The sequence below is a fragment of the Galeopterus variegatus genome, unplaced genomic scaffold (genome assembly GCF_000696425.1).
Source record: "Galeopterus variegatus unplaced genomic scaffold, G_variegatus-3.0.2 Scaffold1902, whole genome shotgun sequence".
NCBI classification, from domain to species: domain Eukaryota; kingdom Metazoa; phylum Chordata; class Mammalia; order Dermoptera; family Cynocephalidae; genus Galeopterus; species Galeopterus variegatus.
In genome coordinates, this window is record NW_007728013.1 from 262728 (window position 1) to 281815 (window position 19088).

A 19088-nucleotide genomic window follows, 5' to 3' on the forward strand; every position below is an offset into this window, starting at 1 on the left:
GTGTTATAACACAGCACTCTAACCAGCTGAGCCAACCGGCCAGTCTGGGGATTGAATTTTTAACGTCTAAGCTTATGTTGCTAAAAAACTTTGAGGTTGAGCCGGCCTGTGGCTCACTCGGCAGAGTGAGGTGCTGATAACACCAAGGCCACGGGTTCGGATCCCATATAGGGATGGCCGGTTCGCTCACTGGGTGAGCGTGGTGCTGACAACACCAAACCAAGGGTTAAGATCCCCTTACCGGTCATCGTTTTAAAAAAAATAATAAAAATAAAAATAAAAATAAAAATAAAGGGAGGCTGATCACCTCTTCTCAAGTTCATTGGCCACGTAATTTCTTTTCTTTTTTTTTTTTTTTGGCAGCTGGCCGGTTCGGGAATCCAAACTCTTGACCTTGCTGTTATAACAGCACGTTCTAACAAACTGAGCTAACCGGCCAGCCCCACTGAATTCCTTTTCTGTAATTTTGTTTGTGCGTGCCCTTGTCAACCCTTCTCTGCTGGATTACCAATATTTTTCCTATGGCTTGGGAAGGGTTTATACATAAGAGACGTGGCTTTGCTTGTTATACCTCCTCCCAGTTAGTTATTTGTCTCAGGACTTGGCGATACGGATTTTTTCCTGCAAACATTTAAAATGTGTATGGAGTCATATTTATCACTTTTGCTTTCTATTTCTGGTTGGTTGGTTTTTGTCATGCTTCCAAAGGCTTTTTCCACGCTAAGATGATTTATCAAAGGTATTCATAGAAAATTCCTTCTGGTTTCTCCTGGGGTTTGCGTCAAAGTCTTGATCGCTCCGGGAAGTATGTCAGCGGAAAGAGCGTGCAAAGTGTTCAGATTTACGTTTTCCAAGGCCCGGCCAGTCTCCCCCATGTTGCTTATTCATTAACCAGCTTTGTATAACAGGTTTGAAACACCGCCTCTATCGCTTCCTAAATTCCCTTAAGCGGTGGGACCTTTTCCACAGTCTGGGTTCTGTCCATTGATCTGTCTTTTCCTGCTCAAACCAGATTATTTTACAGATGAAGAAATGGACACTCCCAGCCACTGGCAGAAATCTAGAAGATACAGGAGTCTGGGAGCGAAATCAGGTACTAGGAACAAATCCATGGGCAGTTTCTGGACACTAGGAAAACAAAGAGGGTCAAGACAGGCCTCGGTCTGCTCAGCAACAGCCAGAAAGGAGAGTTTTATAGGGCTCCACCTCTGCAAAAACCAAAAAAAAAAAAACCCTCCAAATGGGTGTGAACGGCTAACAGACAGGGAAAGCAAAGAGTGCTGAGTCCCAGAGGACATTGTTCTGCCTGCATCCCAAAAGCTTTGTGAATATGTTAATACTTCGAATTACACAGTATGTTTTTGTTTGTCTGTTGTTGTTTGGCAGCTGGCTGGTACGTTTAAGTACTGGTTACGTTCTTCCTGTAAAAGAGTTGAAGAATCCAAACCAAGTAAACACCGTCCTCCACATGTTCCCAGCTCCAGTTTCCTGCCCAGAGGGGAGCACAGGCAACGTTAGGTGTGGATTCTTCCCAACCTTCTTCTCTGAATTCAGACACATGGGCACATACAGAAACACACCTGTTTTGTGAGTGTGTTTTGTATAACAGCATCCGTGATATCGTTATATCATTAAGCTTTTATTTTATTTATTTCTTGGCAGCTGGCTGGTATGGGGGATCTGAACCCTCACCTTGGAGTTATCAACACACGCTCTACCGAGTGAGCTAACTGGCAGCCCTGTTAAGCTGCTTTTTATATCTTGCTTTTTGTCGTGTAACAAAATGTCTTGGAGATTTTCCAAGGGGTAAGCACAGGTCTCCTTCTAATGGCCACATGGTTGATTCTGCTGGGATGTACTTACTCCGTGATGATGAACATTTAGGCTATTTCCTATTTTTGCTGTGATCCATCATGCCCCAGTGGAAATCCTTGAACTGCTAGACATTCAGAGTGGGAGAAAGAGGTGATGGGATGGAGGGTGTCATGTGGTGGATGAATATAGCTGGCTCCTTGGGAACTGCACACACCCCTGGAGGTGGGGGGCGCAGGAAGCTTGTCCTACCTGTGGATGGCATTATCCTTTCAAGGTCAAGGTGTTAGACGCAAGATCCCAGGGCTTCAGGGACAGACCCAAATGTCAGGTAGAACCTAGGACAGAGTGGACAGAGACCAAAGCAAAAGGTAGAAGAAAGCCTTGCTTTGGGAAGCCCTTACACAGGGGTCGGCAGTGAGAAGGATGGACTCTTGCTGGGGCAGGCAGATAGACCAAGGCTCTCTCGGGCACTGGGGAAAGCAGAAGCTGTCAGTTGCAGCTAGAAGGCTCTCTGAAGAGACTGCACGTGTCCGGGTGCACACGGGCTGGGGTCCAGGTGTCATCAGAACTCCTGGAAGATTGTTTTCAAAATAATCTGCAGCAGAAAGAGAAGACACAAAAGTTCCAGAATAGGAGCAGCTCTTGGCAGGAATTTGATTAAACAAACAGGCTGGACTTTCTTAGGTTCTTTACTTTCTTAGGTTCTTAGGTTTTATGGGTGTTTGTTTTTTCCCCAGTTAAAATTTAAAAAAGAAGAAATACATATTCATGGTAGAAAACGTGAAAATGGATTTTCAAAAAGCACTTTTAACACCACTGCTAAATGTTTTTCACATGCACGTGTGCCTCTGAGGGTCTGGCTGTCTGTGTGCTGTTGTGACACTGGGAGTACACCAGGTGTGTTGTTTCTTGTTTATGCTCTAACATCTAATCAATGTCACGTATCCTAACTAGTTCTCAAAAACTTCATTTCATTGCCTGATTACATCATAATTTAACCTCATTGGACATTCAGGTTGTTTCCAAGTTTTAAATATTAATAAAGCTGCAAAGAACATCTTTGTGTGTTTCACTGATGATCCTTAAGACAGATTCCCAGCAGCAGAATTACTGAGTCAGTGGGTTTGGGTCCACATTGCCAGACTGGGCTGCAGAAATGTTGGGCCATGGTGAGCTGGCACCAGCAGAACCAGAGAATGCCCCTTTCATTACATCTTCACCAGCAACGGGCTTGTTATCATTAGATCACTTTCACTGAGAAGTGGAAAAGAAACCTCATTTCAAGTTACATTTTTAATGCAGCTTAATCTTTCCCCATGTTTACTGGTTATTTATATTTCTTTTAAAATCATCTCTCATTCTTTGTGCATTTTTTCCCTACTTGTTTCTCTTCTTAAAGAGAAGAACTGTTCTTATTGACTGTAAAAGGCTCTTTATGTCATAAGGACGTTAACTACATGAATTAAAACTGAACGCTTAACACCAAGGTCAAGGGTTCAGTTTCTCATATAGGTCAGCTGCCAAAACAAAAAGAAAACCAAAACCTGAATGCTATAAAAACACTACTGAGGTGGCAGCTGATTAAAAAGTGAAGTTAATCAAGTGCCCAGTTTCCCAAAGAAAATAGAAAGAAAAAAAACTAGGGCTGGCTGGTTGGCTCAGTTGGTTAGAGCTGATAACACCAAGGTCAAAGGTCCTGTATCAGCCAGCTGCCAAAAAAAAAAAAAAATTAACTCTTTATCTGCCAGGTCTGTGGCAAGTATTTTTCTCAATTTATCCTTTTTTTAAAATTGGTTATGAATATTCATGCATCAATTTGTCCTTTGATTTCAATTGTTTATGGTGTTCTCTGCATTAAGGTTGTAATAAGCATTTATGTAGCTAAACCCATCCATCCTTTTCTTTATGGATTGGCTTTTACTTTTATGCTCAGACACAGACATGCCAGTACTTTCTGGCACCAGCCTCTCCCCACCCACACCACAGCCACATGTGGTCACAGGTCCCACCTGTGCAGATGCACCCGCCGATCACCCAGTGCTGTCCAGAGGAGGCAAGGAGCAGGAAGCAAGAGCGGCACTCCATCCCACCGCAGGGTCCCCCCACCTTCTGGATGCCAAAGAACCAGGCAAGGGTGGTCCCCATGCAGCCCTGTCCAAGGCCTCTGTGTACGTTTTAGGGGCTACAAAACGACCCATGCTGACCACTATGCAGGGGGCTGCTGGGGGAAGGGGAGGGTCGAGGCCCCACCTGGGTGAGCGTGTCATCCTCCCGGGTTAGATTCTCAATGATTTCAAAGTGATCCACATCGGGGAGTTCTTCAAACGAGGCTTTCCACCCTGCTTGGCACAGTGTCTGGGTGGGAGAAATGGGTGAAGGGGGACTGTGAGCCTGCAGGAGGAGAGGCGGGACTGTCACGTGCCAGGCACCTAGCAGCTACTCATTAAGTATTTGTTGAATGGCTGGTGATCTTGGGTCCCATGTGGGTGAGGGGAAGAGGAAGATAATGAGACAATCACATGACCCCCGACCTCCAGCCAGAAGCGAGGTGCTGGCAGTACCTGATAAAACTCCCTGGACTGTCGGTGGAATTCGGGGGAGTCGTGCTGGCCCACGATCACCAGCATGTGGCAGGCTGGATCCACGGGTTGCGTCGGGGCCACCTGCAGGTGTCGCTGGGGGCTGTTCCTCTGAGCATCCTCCCTGGTGTGGGAGTTGGGGGAGGTGGGCAGGGTCAGGACAGTGAGAAGCCAGGCACCACCAGGCCAGGTGCAGGGCGGTGGTGGGCGGGTGACTCACAGGGTCAGGTGCACAAGGGCATTCTGTGAAGTGTACACTATCGGCTCCAGGTCGTAGACCCCACTCACCAGGAAAAAGCCTGGAAGCAGAAGAGCAGTCATGGCCCAGGCTCCAGGTGGAACAAGATGGAACCAGTCCACCCTCCAGGCCATGGGGTCAGGACCAGGGCAGGGGGTGGTGAGGAAGCAAAGGCCCCCTGTTCACAGGGCTCCAAGCCACTCACGGCTGTTAGGATTTCGAGCAGTCATCCAAACCCTCAGGCCCATAGGGAGGGGGGTAGGCCCCACAGACACCTTTGAGGTTGGGTGTGACTCCATGCTTGGTCCAGTCAGCCAGGAGCATCATGGCGGCCAGCTGGGCCCCAGCTGAGTGTCCACACAAGTAAATTCCCCTGGACGGGTCAGAGCAGGGAATGGATTCTCATTCAGTTTCCCCAAGGCATCAGGCCAGTATCAAGGATGCCCAGTAGCCTTCTGCTCCAAAGACCAGAGGGGCAGCTTGGCTGTACCCAGGGGACTGAGTCTACTGTCCTCCCACCCAGCATGAAGAAAGTCTGCAGTGACACCCACGCATTGCAGGGATACTGCTTCTGGACAAACGCAATGCTCCTGGTCACCTGGTTCACCATCTGGTCCAGGGTGCCTGCACAGAGAGCACGAGCTGGGTCAGGATCCATCAGGGGCTCTCTGCACCCCCAAACCCACCAGCCCTTGAACCTGCAGTAACTACCCTATTACCTTTGGGGGCGATGTCATAAGCCACTATCACCACGGCCACTCCTTGAGCCGTCAGCGGGTTGACCATGAAGGCCGAACTGTCTTTGCTGCAGAAAAAGACAAAGGTGTGACAACTGGGGGCAACGTGACCACTGTGCTGTCTCCCGGGTGTCCTGCACAGCCACCAGTCAGATGCCCCGTCCACAAAGAGCTCTGCCCCTCTCTGACCCAAGTGGTGGTGGGAGGAGGGTGGGCTCTGTCCTTGCCACATCACACACTAGCAGTGTCCTCCAAGACCCCAAATACCCCTCTGCTTAGCTTAGTGTGACCAACTGTCCTGGTATGCCTGGGACTCACCTTTTTTTTTTTTTTTTTATTGCACCGAAAGCCCCAGGTCCTGGGAAACCCTTCAGTCTCATGCAAACTAGGACAGCTGGTCACTCTGGCTCTTCCCCTGATTTGAGAGTAGGCTGAAAATGCTTCTCAGTGGGTGCAGTGGGTTGAATTGTGTCTGTCTAAAAGGTATGTCCAATTCCTAACCCCCAGAACCTGTGAATGTGACCTTATTTGGAAATAGGGTCTTTGCAGATGAAATTAAGAATCTTGAGATGAGATCATCCTGGATTAGGGTGGGCCCTAAATCCAACCACTGGTGTCATTATATGAAAAAGGAGAGGAAGATCTGAGACACAGACACACAAAGACCACGTTAAGACGGAGGCAGAGACTGCAGTGATGCAGCCACAAGCCAAGGGATGCCTGGAGCCACCAGAAGCTGGAAGAAGCCAGGATGGATCCTCTCCTTAGACCTGCAGGGGGAGCGTGCCCAGCAGACACCTCGGTTTCAGACTTCTGGCCCCAGAACTGTGAGAGAATCAATTTCTGTTGTTGCAAGTCACCCAGTGTGGGGTAGTTTGTGGCAGCAGCCCTGGGAGACCAATACACCAGGGAAAGAGGAATCTCCCATTCTCTCCATTCATCCAAACTCCCCGACTCACCTTCCACTCTGCCAGTATCCTCCATGAACAAACATGAGGAAAGGTAAGGCTGTAAAACAGAACACAGGGCACGTGGGGAGGCCGGCCCCCATGGGGCTCTGCTGTGGGGCCACCAGCCCCTGGCTCACCTTCCGACACCTTGTCAGGAAAGTAGATGTCTACTTTCTCCCCATCGCCATCTCCGTAGGGCACTTGGAGCAGGGTCTTCCTGGTGGCCCGGGCCCTCTTGGTGGCTGTCTCAGAAAAGAGACAAGCAGCTGTCTGCACAAGCTCAGGCAGCAGCCCCCTCTGTTTCAGCTCGGGAAGAAGCCTCTTTGCTGGGAGCTCCCTTGACAAGCCAGCCTCGGCCGTGAGCACCCCCATGAATGAGGACTCCCCAGTCCTGATGTCTGTCTGCAAGTGAACCCACGGTTCTCAAGGTGCCATTCTCACTGCTACTTTATCACAAGCTTATTATGCTATTTGTTCTCGGAAGCATACACCTTTCCAAATATTTGCAGAAATAATCTTCTAGGAAAATAAGACAGAAAGTCACTGAAATAAATAGATAATGAAGCAACATGAATAAATAATTGAGTGCCACAATGAGAGAGCTCAGAGTGATATGAAATTGGCTAAGACTTGGGTGGGGAGGAAGGAGGAAGGACATCATAAGGGAAATAAACACTGCAGGCAAAGGTGTGGAGGTGGGAGGGGACTCCGTATGTTCACGTCTGGGTACAAAGGTGTCTCCAATCATTCCCACAACTATCACTGAAACCCAACACTGGGTGCTGGAGAGAGTGCACATTGGTAAACTTTTCTGGAGGACAGCTTGGAAATATGTATCAAAGCCCCCCAAAAGATCATATTTCTTGGGCTGGCCCATGGCTCACTCAGGAGAGTGTGGTGCTGATAACACTAAGGCTGCGGGATCGGATCCCATATAGGGATGGCCGGTTAGCTCACTGGGTGAGCGTGGTGCTGACAACACCAAGTCAAGGGTTAAGATCCTCTTACCGGTCATCTTAAAAAAAAAAAAAATAGATCATATTTCTTAATGCATATGTCCTTATCTGTGCATTTATTATAAGGAAATAATCAGTAAATAATGTATTCCCCAGGATTTGTTTTACAGATGCTCACAGCAATGCTATTTAAAGTAGCAAAAATATGGGCCAGCCCGGTGGCACACTGGAGAGTGCGCCGCTTGGGAGCGTGGCGGCACTCCCGCCGAGGGTTCGGATCCCACATACAGACCGGTTCCCGCTCACTGGCTGAGCGCGGTGTGGGCGCAACACCGAGGGCTGCGATCCGGTTGCCGGTCCCCGGTACGGGCGTGACACCAAGGGTTGCGATCCTGTTACTGGTCAGTAAAAAAGACAAAAAGGAAAAAAATAAAAAATAAAAATAATAATAAAATAGCAAAAATATTGTATACAGCCCACATGACCTGTAATAGAAGGCTGCTTAAATACATTATGATATATCCCTTTTCCCTGCTTTATTTTCTATCCCAGTATTCATCATCCTTTACATACTTTTTACCTGTTAACCATCTGTCTGTCATTGTCACTAGAATCTAAGCTCTGTGAAGACAAGGGCTTTGTTTTGCCCACCTCTGTACACCCGGTACATGATACATAGTAAGTGCTCAAAAGAAAATTGTGTAAAAAAGAAAAGAAAATTGTTTAACAAATAAGAATTTCAATAGTCAGTGCTGGGCCAGTCAAAGATCCAAATGAAAAAAAAAAAAAAGTTTCATGATCCCTACCTCACACCATACATAAAGATCAACTCCAGATGCACTACAGACAACACAACAAAGCTTTTAAAAAAGAGAACAGATCTTCATGACATTGCAGTAGGCAAAGGCTGCATAAACAGCACCCCAAACATGCTAATCAAAACAGAAAAAATGAACAGAATTTCATTATGTAAACAGTGAAAACAGGTTACACAAATACCATACGGCATGATCAATGCATCCTGATATTGAAAATTGGTGGCCCCATACTGGCAAGCTGCCAAAACAAAACCAAACAAAAAGAAAATTGGTGGGAAGAAGCCACTATAAGTTTAGAGTAGGTTTTCCAGCTCAATTAGCTAAAATAAGAAATTCTTTTTTTTTAAAGATGACCGGTAAGGGGATCTTAACCCTTGACTTGGTGTTGTCAGCACCACGCTCACCCAGTGAGCTAACCGGCCATCCCTATATGGGATCCGAACCCATGGCCTTGGTGTTATCAGCACCACACTCTCCCGAGTGAGCCACGGGCCAGCCCCTAAAATAAGAAATTCTAAATCGGACTGGATTTGAGATGGCCAGCCAGGAGGTCAGGGATAGACGCAGCATCTTTCAGGTCACTTCTCTTGGCTGCCCCAGACCTAACTGGGCACAGAGCCACGTTCATCACAAGGTAGGGTCTCCAGAATCTGGAAAGCTCTATACTTGCTGCAACATCACCAGTTGTGGGCTAAATGGTGCACCCCACCCCCATCCCAGATTCATAGGTTGAAGTCCTAACCTCAGAATTTAACTTTATTTAGAAATAGGGTTGTTGCAGATGGTAATTAGTTAAGTTGGTCATTAGAGTGGGCTCCTAATCCAATATGACTGGTGTCCTTATGAAAAGAAGAAATGTGGACACAGACACACATATACAGGGAGAACACTGTGTGAAGACTGGGCTTCTGCCACCACAAGCCAAGGAACTACCGGCAGCCAGAAGCCAGGAGAAAGGGCTGGGACAGATCCTTCTCTGTGCCAAGGGAGCATGACCGGCTGACACCTCGCTCTCAGACTTCTGGACTCCAGAGCCATGAGAAGCAATTTCTCTTGTTTAAGCCACCCAGCTTGCGATACTTGGTTATGGCAGCCCTAGCAAACTGACACACCACCCCTTTCTTTTCAGAGCTTACAGCATCATCTGGAAGATCGGACACTTCAGGGGCTGTCTGCAGACACCAGACTCCCTGTTTCTTGAGACAAACCCCCATGAGAGGGAGGGAAGTAGTCAGGACCCAGGGGCACCTGAACTGAATGGTGGCCCCCACCCGACCTGCCACCCTGCAGCCCACCCCACTCAGACTTCACACCCTTTCACAGGGTCTGACCCGCCACTGACCTGCAGTCCATCCCCCAACCTCTGGTGAGTGGTGACAAATTTCCTTAAATCTGGCAACAACTTCACGTTGGTAGGTATGACTATTTGTAGCACATTTTATATTACTCATCCTCTTTGTGCATCACCTGAACTGGATGGCCTTGTTTAAAAGAGCATTGGATTAGAAATCACCTAAAACTCCATCAACATGGGTACAGTTACATAACGTATGGTGTGTTTATGTAGAAATACTATGCAGCCATGGAAAAGAATAATGCACTGATAAAATGATCTGCAAGAGATGTCAGTAAGTGCGGAAAAAATTCAAGCAGCAGAAAATTGTGAAAAATGGAATATGCTATATTTGGGGTTTAAAAAATAGAAGGAGGATCTGGCTGGTTAGCTCAGTTGGGTAGAGCATGGTGCTGATAACACCAAGGTCAAGGGTTCGGATCCCTATACTGACCACCACACACACACACACACACACACACACACACACAAATATATATTTATATATATATATCCAGTATGACCTCACCTTAACCAGTTAACATCTACAAAGACCCTATTTCCAAATAATGTTAGCATATGGGCATATCCTTTTTTTGGAGGGAGGGTGGTCACCTGAATTGCAACGCACTACAGATGCTAAATAAGTGTTTTACATAACACGACCTTCAAAATTCCCATTAGCAGAGCACTAACCTTCAGGGAGCCACCTGTAGGCCTGTCCATGCCCTGCCCCTCCAATCTGGCCACACCCAGACTCCAGCCACCCCCTTCCCACAGCTGTGCTCCAGCACCATCAAGGGACAATTGATTTGCTGGGTTGATCCTCCTGAAAGATGTACACTCCAGCTCCCCTTAGACACCACGAGCAGCCCCTGCATCTCAGAAAAGGCTCTGTGTATCAACCCGCAACTCTGGAGGCACCCAGGTCTCCAACACAGGCGGTCACAGTGGGCCCAAAAAGAAAACTGTGCTTCCCTCTGGTGGGTGATCCATTCTGCAACCCCACAAGGGGTAGCATCGTAGGTGAGGAAATTAACATCAGATTGAGAGCTTGTATAAACTGTGTTTCCATCAGTGTGCACGAACTGTTAACATGGGCTGTCCCCAATCTACAAGGACAAGAGAGAATAATGACGGTACATGCTGAGTTTCCCAGGTGCCCCAGCCAGGCACTAGGCTGCCTCGGCAGGACATCAAAGTGGCTGCAAAACCAGTTTGCAAAAACAGACCATGCCACCAGCCCTTTATGAGTAAGGACACAAGGCATGGCAGAGGGCTCTTTGGAGAGAGATGTCCCGTTGTATTACCTGGGTTCCCCTCCCATGATAGGCAGAGTAGAAGGGTCCCCTCTCCCACAGCTTTAAGCAGACCAGCTGTTCAGAGAGGCTAGGTGTCCCTCTGCAGAGGATCTAATGACCAGAACAAAAGAGACCAAGTGTCCCCATGTGCTGGGCTGGGTACAGACCACTCTGCAGAACATGCTTAACAGAATCGATCTGTTATTAAATAGATACATTTTAATTGGTTAGAACCACAAGATACTGGTAATTAAGCCAAATATACTTCATTTGTGATTATACTTTGAAGTGTTTATTAACAGTTTATTCATATTTCGCAAATTGCATTTAAATGTTTAGGGGAATTGCATCTGTGAGAGTTATGAGCTCACTGAGCATTAATAAAAAAAGTGAACGCCATTATTTTTTCTCTCGAAGAAATAACATGTTTATATGGTTAAAAAAAATACACAAAAGTCTTCTCAGTGAAATGCCCCCTCCCCGCTTCTCACCTGCCCCGTTCGCCCAGCCCCTGCCAAGGTGACCACATTATTAATATGGACATAGAATTCCCCTCCCTTGTTAAACACATTTTCGCCCTGCTTGCAGATCTCTCCTTATGAGTACACAGAGAGCATCCTCAACATTATCCTTCTTCTTTTCAACAGTGACCTGGTTTTCCATCTTCCCACTGCATGTTAATTTATGCAGCCGGCTGGCTGCAGCTGCTCGGGCTAAACACCCCGGCGCCAGGGAAGACTCCTTTTTCTCAGACCACATCTGATCCTCAGGAAACCCTCCTGGCTCTCCCTCCGCAGCTTATCCTGAATCCTGAGGCCACCCTGGTTTGGAACCCCTTCGCCTGTCCCCTGAAGGGCAGTGACAGGTCCTCTCTGCTCTCCCTGATTCTAACTGGACACCCTACAGCTACAGTGTGAGCCACTCTGAACGGACATCACTCCTCCCCTCAATCCGTCCTGGGCTCCTGATGAGTCAGCTCGGGCTGCTTAAACAGTTCTAGAGGCTGAAGTCCAAAGTCAAGGTGCCTGCAGGGCTGGTGTCTGGTGAGGGCCTTCCCTTTGGGTTGCAGACCTGCCACCAGCCTTTCCTGAAGGTCATTTGGGCCGTCTCCAAGCCTAGGCTATCACAAGCAACCCTGCCATGAACAGGTGTATACATATATGATTGTACCTGTGTGTAAATATCTGTGGGATATTCTCAGGAGTGGAGTTTCTGGGTCAAAGGTGGATGCATTTGTCACTTGAAGGACATTGCCAGTGGCTTTCCACAGGGTTTTGCCAACCCCACTGCAACCAGCTCAGTGTGAACATGACTGTGCCTCCCAGGCTCACCAACAGAGGAGGCGATCAAAAGGCAGCGATTTGTTCTGATGCATACGTAATGCACCAGATTTAGGTTGTGCTAAAACTAAGAAAAAGACCATGAACACCAAGGTCAAGGGTTTGGGTCCCCATACTGGCCAGCTGCAAAAAAAAAAAAGAAGAAGAAAAGAAAAAGATCATGAAAATTATCTCCCCAAAATTGGACAGCAATTAAAACAAAGCAGCTATCATTATCCTGTATAAGCCTCCCTCAGATATTTAAAAAACTCAGCTGACCCTGAGGAAAAGAAATTGCCCCTCTAGGAGGTGGCTCAGCTGGGGTACAGAGAGAAAGAACAAGGTAACCCACTGCCTCCAGAATAAACCTTATTACAAACTTCCTTTCTCGCTAAAGCAAAAATTGGGTTTCTGTTATTCATAACCCAAAATGTCAAAACTCTTACAGACAAGAACTCCAGGTCTGAGAAGCTCGTTCCATGGACTCAACCTGAGCACTGTGTTAGAGCAATTAGGGGAAGTGGAGGCCAGAACCCCTAAAGACTAATCCAAATATGGGAAGGGTGGTATATTAGCCCATTTGTTGCTTATAACAAAAATAACTGGAACTGGGAAATTTATAAGGCAATGACATTTATTGCTTATAGTTTCGGAGGCTGGGAAGTCCACAGTCCGGGAAACACGTCTGGTAAGGTGACTCTATAGCAATGCAAGGTGTCACATGGCAAGAATGGCAGAGCAGAGAGAGAGGTGACCTTCTCAGTTGCCTCCTTTTAAAGCCATCAGAACCATGTCCAGGACCACCACTCATCTATCAATTTATTACTCAGTGAGTGGATCAATTCACCAGGCATGGTCCTCACAATCTAATCACCTCTTCAAGCATCCTCCTTTCAATGACCATAATAGGATTTCCCACCCTCCCCACAGTCACAGGAGGGATCAAGCTTCTAATACATAAAACTTGGGGGAAACAATTCAATCCTTATCACGGGAATAGGGAGTGATGTTTAATGGATAGGAGGTTTCCTTCTGGGATGATGAAAATGTTTTGGAACCAGATAAAGGTGATGGTTGCGCAACAATATACTGAATCATACACTTTAAAATGGTTAAAATGGTAAGTTTTGGGCTGACTGGTTAGCTCAGTTGGTTAGAGCACAGCCTTATAACACCAAGGTCATGAGTTTGGATCCCCTGGCAAGCCAGCTGCCAAAAAAATAAAATACAACAAAATATGATGTAAAATATTTTTTAAATTGTGATAAAATATGCATAACATGAAATTTACCATCTTAACCATTCTTAAGCGTACTGTTCATTGGCGTTAGGTACATTCACACTGGTATGCAACGATCACCACTGTCCATATCCAGAACTAGATCGGAAGAGCGTCGTGTAGATTTCACAGTGAAAAACTGACCATCTGCCCCTACTAATGTCCCCCTCCCCGCCACTGGCCAGCCACCAAAACAAAACAAAACAAACAACGAAAAACATTAACTTCCCGTTCCTCCCTCTCTCCAGCCCCTGGCAATCACCATTCTAACTTCGGTCTCTATGAATTTGACTACTCTAGGAACATCATTTAAATGGAATCATACAATATTTGTCCTTTGTGTCTGGACAGAATATACCACTTTCTGTTTATTGTAAAATGTGTTTTTACTGAGTGTCATGGGAAAACTAATTTGGGGCTGGCTGGTTAGCTCGGCTGGTTAGAACATGGTGTTGATAACACCAGGGTCAAGTGGTCAGATGCCCATAGCAGACAACGCCACCCCCCCCAAATAAAAGAGAAAAAAAAAAATCTCCCTGGTGCAAAAAAGGAAAAGCATTTTCTCCCTCCCTGTTCTTAGAACATTTATTTTAGGAAACTTATCATCGTAAATGTTTTCTCTGCCCCTTTGAGATGTAGATATGTTTAAAAGCTAAATAAGTCTCTCACCAGTTTTACAACCTAGGAATGTTTTCTCGACCTGGAGCCATCTATTGAGATGTAACCATCAAGGAAGATAACGCCCCTCCTCCCACCCCTACCTCCGATCCATGGGAGGGAAGGGGCCTCGCTTCAGCAGGCACCTGGCTCCAAGTTGCAAAACTCCTTCCAGTTATGAAGATGTGGGAATTAGCACACACAGGCGGCCACTCTAATCATACCAGGTGGACTTAGGATGAACTAGCGTGGCAAATTGTGCTGTCAAGTCTTCCTACCTGATGACAGGCATGGCAAGTATCTTGAGAACAGGCATGCAATGGGTTGTCTCTGGGTTTGCAATCTCTTTAGGGGATCACCTGTGATGTGTAGGCATCACGGTGTGGTTTAATCCTTACTCAATAATAAAACATTTTCTTTCTCTTCTACCTCTGTGGAAAGGTCTTCTGGGTTGGCAGGAGACCTTATTTTTCTATTTCCCCAACAACGTCTGCTTTACATTCCCTTCTGTCTCCTATAAGTTTGATTCCAATGAGGCAATCTCAGGCAGCACCGATGAAGTCTAGGGAACTAACTGCACCAGGAGAGGCCGGCTTGGACACTCACCTGACCTGACATCACCCTCCTGTCAATCTGCCCGACTCTTACCTGGAAGCTCAGCTCGGGAAGCAGCTCACAGCCACTAGCTGCAGGAACTAGAGTAAGTTATTTAAGCTCAATTTAACCTCATCAACCGGGAGAGTGTGGTACTTGCTTTGGCCACAAAATTTAAAGGCAGGGGTGGGGCTGGGTACGGAGGTACCCAAAAATTCAGAAGTTAAGATCAATAATAACTTTTTTTTTTTTTTAAAGATGACCAGTAAGGGGATCCTAACCCTTGACTTGGTGTTGTCAGCACCACGCTCTCCCAAGTGAGCTAACCGGCCATCCCTATATAGGGATCCGAACCCGTGGCCTTGGTGTTATCAGCACCACACTCTCCCGAGTGAGCCACGGGCTGGCCCTTAAGATCAATAATACTTTAATGCAACTTTTTGTTTTTTTGGCAGCTGGCTGGTATGGGGAACCGAACCCTTGACCTTGGTATTACAAGGCTGCACCCGAACCAACTGAGCTAACCGGCCAGCCCAGTGCAATTTTTAAAAAATCAAAATGAATGCCAAAAAATCCATAACGAACAAAATACTAACATTTTAAATAGAGACAGGCTCCAACCCAGCACGTGCACAGCCCTGCCTCACTCGCCTTACCCTGTCATGGGCTCCCACTCTTCATCTATACCTGCAGCACCCCCACGTCTATTGGAGCCCCAGAAAAAGGAAGGGAGAGATTATTAAAGAGTTTCTGAGCACATCAAGCAGCACATCCTTCTTAACTCTTGCTTTTTACGGCTGACTCCCTTTCTCTATGGGGTCAGCTCTTTTATCCCTCAAGACAATTAAGATAAGGAAACAGGTCTTCTCCCCCCAGAAACGCCCGCATATTTTTTGAGCAAATAGAGCTGTACTAACTGTGTCTGCTTGGTCGCTGAGCCATGGACTTCATTCACCCAGGCCTTTTCCGTCTCTGCCAGTTTCTGCAGCAAGGGCTCCTGGCGCCTGCCCCTGAGCAGAGCAGGCTTATGCAGTGCCCGGTGTTTGGGAAATGCCCCTCAAGGCTTGGTGGTATGGCTCCTCCTCCCTGCCCCCAGCATTCTGAACCACTGCCACATGCTAAAGGCATCACCCAGGCCCAACACGACCACAGACAGGTTGCACCAGTACCCTCGTTTCCTATCTGTGAGTAGGTCTTCAAGGCTTCCTCTGCTCCCAGTCGGACGACCCATTTGCTGGGGGCGTACTGATTCTCCAACTCCTATAGGACACAGACACAAGGCTCCATAAGTCCTTCGTTCTCAACACAGAATGTGCTCCCACTCCTCTGCGTGCCTGGATGCTCCTTTTTGCCTTGAGAAGCCCCCTCCCCAATATCCCAGGCTCTAGAAAATGCCCTCAGCTTCCTTCAAGCCCCCCCCAACCACCAGCCTGGCAACCTGCTCCCCAATCCCCTCCCCAACTAGGTGCCCTCATTAGGTGCTTCAGACACAACTTGGAAGATGCCCTCAGATCCATGGCCTAACAGTACTCCAATGACAGCCATGCCTGTAGCCAGCCGATGACCTTAAGGGGAGATGCAGTCCCCAAAATGTGTCATATGTGTCATTAATGCCATCATGGGCCCCATTCCTACAGCAGCTAAGACCACAGGAGGCCAGGCAGGCAGGACAACCACTGCAGAGAAGATGACATGGAGTCATCTTCCCTGACTGGATGCAATTCTGACCACAGAAGGACACAGCACAGTCACAGGCACCGAGGTGAGCAGGAAGGAACCAAAGGTCAGTTTGCAAATGCTGACTGGCCAGCTCGCTGAAGCGCAGAGAGGCGAGGCAGGGAGGCTGGGCCTGGAGGATGTAGGGTCCTGAATGTGGGGCTAAGATGTTCAGACTTAATGCAGAGTGTAACAAGGGACCAGATTTTGGAGAAAGGGCTCAAAGGCATCATCACAGAGTGGCCTTGTGGAAAGGCCTGGGGCCGAATGCCATCGGCCTCCATCCCTTCCTGCTGTTTTACCCTGGGAGGGTTAAGTAGTCTCTGGGTCTCAGTCCCCTCATTGGTATAATGTGCATACTAGCGCCTTAAAATGTTGAAAGAGGGGGCCCGAGTGCAGTGGTGTTTACAATTAATTGATCACAACCAGTTACAGATTCCTTTGCTCCTTCTCCACTCTCTTTGCTTCACAGCCTTAAAAAAAACTGGGCCAGAGGTCCTTGGATCTGTACAATCTGTACCTGTAAAGGTCATTACCTGTAAGGTGCTTACAGCTACATCTGGGACACTCCGAGACTACTATCATCATCCTCAATGCTCTTTACTTGTTTTGGGATTTTTTTTTTTGGCAGCTGGATGGTACGGTGATCCCACCCTCTGACCATGGTTTTAGAACACCATGCCACCGTGCTCTAACCAACTGAGCTAACTGGCCAGACTTTGTTATTTTTTTTTATTGCTATTATTTATTTATTTATTTATTTATTTATTTATTTATTTATTTTAATTTTTTTTTTTTTTTGTCTTTTTTCGTGTCCGGCAACGGATCGCAACCCTCAGTGTCGCGCCTCTACTGGACCGGGACCGGCAACGGGATCGCAACCCTCGGTGTCGCACCCGCACCTCGCTCAGCCAGTGAGAGGGAACCAGTCTGTATGTGGGATCTGAACCCTCGGCGGGAGCGCCACCGCGCTCTCAAGCGGCGCACCGTAGCAGTGCGCCACTGGGCCGGCCCTTATTGCTATTATTTATGATAATGGTAACGCAATGAGTTTCTGAGAGTCTTCTGATATTGTAGGCGTGTGTGTGTGTGTGTGTGTGTGTGTGTGAGAGAGAGAGAGAGAGAGAGAGAGAGAGAGACCTGGAGCAGTATCCATGGCTTTCATCAGATTCTCAAATGTGTCCACGACCAGACAAAAAACCACTGCCTAAAATGCAGGAAAACTAGTTAGGAAATTATAATCAAAGGATCATCACAACGAGTGCCAGGTACTGTACCGCATGCTTTGCATATATCGTTTCTGACCCTCAGAATAACCCGACAGCAAATACCTGCCGTTCCGCATCCTTCAGCGCCTGGCACAGAGGCACGGGACCAACCACATTGCACAACCTCAAATTAAGGACGAGAACTTCGGCCCCTGACCCCCCGCGGGCCTACGGAGAGTATCACAGCCAGGACTTCAGTTTTCTCTGTCCTCCAAATCAGGCTAACACCAACCTGCCTGCGGCGGAGGTAAAACACCCTGCGCTGCTCCAGGAGCAGCCGGCACCGGAGGCGCTCAGGGCGCCCACTGGGGTGGCCCCGCTAGATGGGTGGCTTCTACACTTCCTTCTTAGAATTCCAACCTGACCTCTGAGCTAAGGTCCGCGGCCGCAGCCCTCCCGCAACCCGCCTACCTGTGCAGACATCTTCTTCCACGGAGCCTCAAACCCATGAGCAGAGCCAGGGGCATCCATCCCGCCCTCTGCAGGAAGGGGCCGCGCTCCTGCCCTTTTATACTCGGCGGCGGGCGGGGCGGGGCTCAGATTAGTCCCCGCCCCTCTAAGCCCCGCCCTCACCCTGGGGTCAGGAGCCAGCCCAGCCTCTGCGCTGCAGTCCCCGGTTCCTCCCACTTGGGGGCGGGCTGCGGTTAAATCTCCCGCCATCCCGCGGCCGGGCGCTGATTGGCTCCGGGGCGGGGCGCCGGCTCCCGATTGGTCAGCGCGCCGCGGGTAAAGGCGGGAGGCGCGGGAACCGGCGTGAGTCTGCGGGGCAGCGGCAGCGGCGGGGCTCCCGAGTCCGCGCGGAGCGGGCCCCGAGGTGACATCTCCTTCTCTCCTAGGTGATTTTCGGGCCCATGTTCTCAGGAAAAAGGTAATGACTTCGCAGGGTGAGGGTGGACCTCCTGCTCCGGGACCCCCGTCCTCCCCTGGCGCCCCTCCGCGCTCTAGAACGACCCGCACTGCCTGGCCCGCGCATTCCCGCCCTGGAGTCTCCTCCCTGGAAGCCGATCCCGGAGGAAGCCGATCCCGGAGGAAGCCTGCCCTACTGCTTGCCCAGGTCACATCCCACCTCCCACTGTAGACACCAGTGCGCCTTCCTGAGGCTGGTTACAGCTTAGCTATCCCCCAAGCCCTCTCAGAAGGGGGCGTCCAGTGTGTCCGCTGTGGGCAGGCAGTGTCTGTGTACCCCCTTTCTTTTTTTGTTTGGCGGCTGGCCGGTTCATGGATCCAAACCCTTGCCCTCGGTGTTATCAACATATACCCCCTTTCAGTGTGACAGTTTCCTTATATGACCGAGGAGTCTTAGTTACTTTCCACATTGAGGAGCTGAAGCCATGGAGCCTTTGCTCCCCTGATGTGACAAGAACCGTGCCCTAGCCGAGGTGGGTTAGTGAGCCCCCCTGAGCAAACCCCCCTGACCATTCTTATATGAGCTGGGGGTCATTCCAGCCCAAACGCCTTGCTCAAGAGGATGAGGCTCCGGGTTGGACTTCTTGGACCCAGAAGCAAGTGCTTTCAATATTGCACAAAA

General features: G+C 48.5%; 2 protein-coding genes across 2 annotated transcripts in view; one reads left to right on the top strand and one right to left on the bottom strand.

The window, feature by feature from the left end:
• Positions 1-1715: 1715 nt before the first annotated feature.
• AFMID (arylformamidase) lies at positions 1716-18010 on the bottom strand. Its single transcript, XM_008579510.1, has 11 exons — positions 17972-18010; positions 15746-15836; positions 6457-6561; positions 6329-6377; positions 5352-5437; positions 5184-5256; positions 4908-5005; positions 4615-4693; positions 4377-4518; positions 4066-4170; positions 1716-2410 (listed from the first exon to the last, which is right to left on the bottom strand). Exons 1-11 carry the CDS (start codon positions 17981-17983, stop codon positions 2378-2380), a joined length of 873 nt encoding a protein of 290 aa, XP_008577732.1. The 5' UTR covers positions 17984-18010; the 3' UTR covers positions 1716-2377.
• A 390-nt stretch (positions 18011-18400) lies between these two features.
• Positions 18401-19088, top strand: part of TK1 (thymidine kinase 1, soluble) — a 13977-nt gene continuing 13289 nt past the window's right edge. Inside the window, exon 1 of the mRNA XM_008579511.1 lies at positions 18401-18428. Coding sequence (XP_008577733.1) covers positions 18412-18428 — 17 coding nt within the window. The 5' untranslated portion in view covers positions 18401-18411. The remainder of the gene's footprint in view (positions 18429-19088) is intronic.

Bases quoted from the DNA above. Each gene is read 5' to 3' on its own strand.
- AFMID (XM_008579510.1), bottom strand. The intron at 6,562-15,745 runs GTACTGGTGCAA...TTTCTGAGACAG, and splicing joins CTCACAGATAGGAAACGAGG to CCACCAAGAGGGCCCGGGCC. The intron at 4,694-4,907 runs GTGTCTGTGGGG...TTCTGCTTCCAG, and splicing joins AGTCACACCCAACCTCAAAG to GCTTTTTCCTGGTGAGTGGG.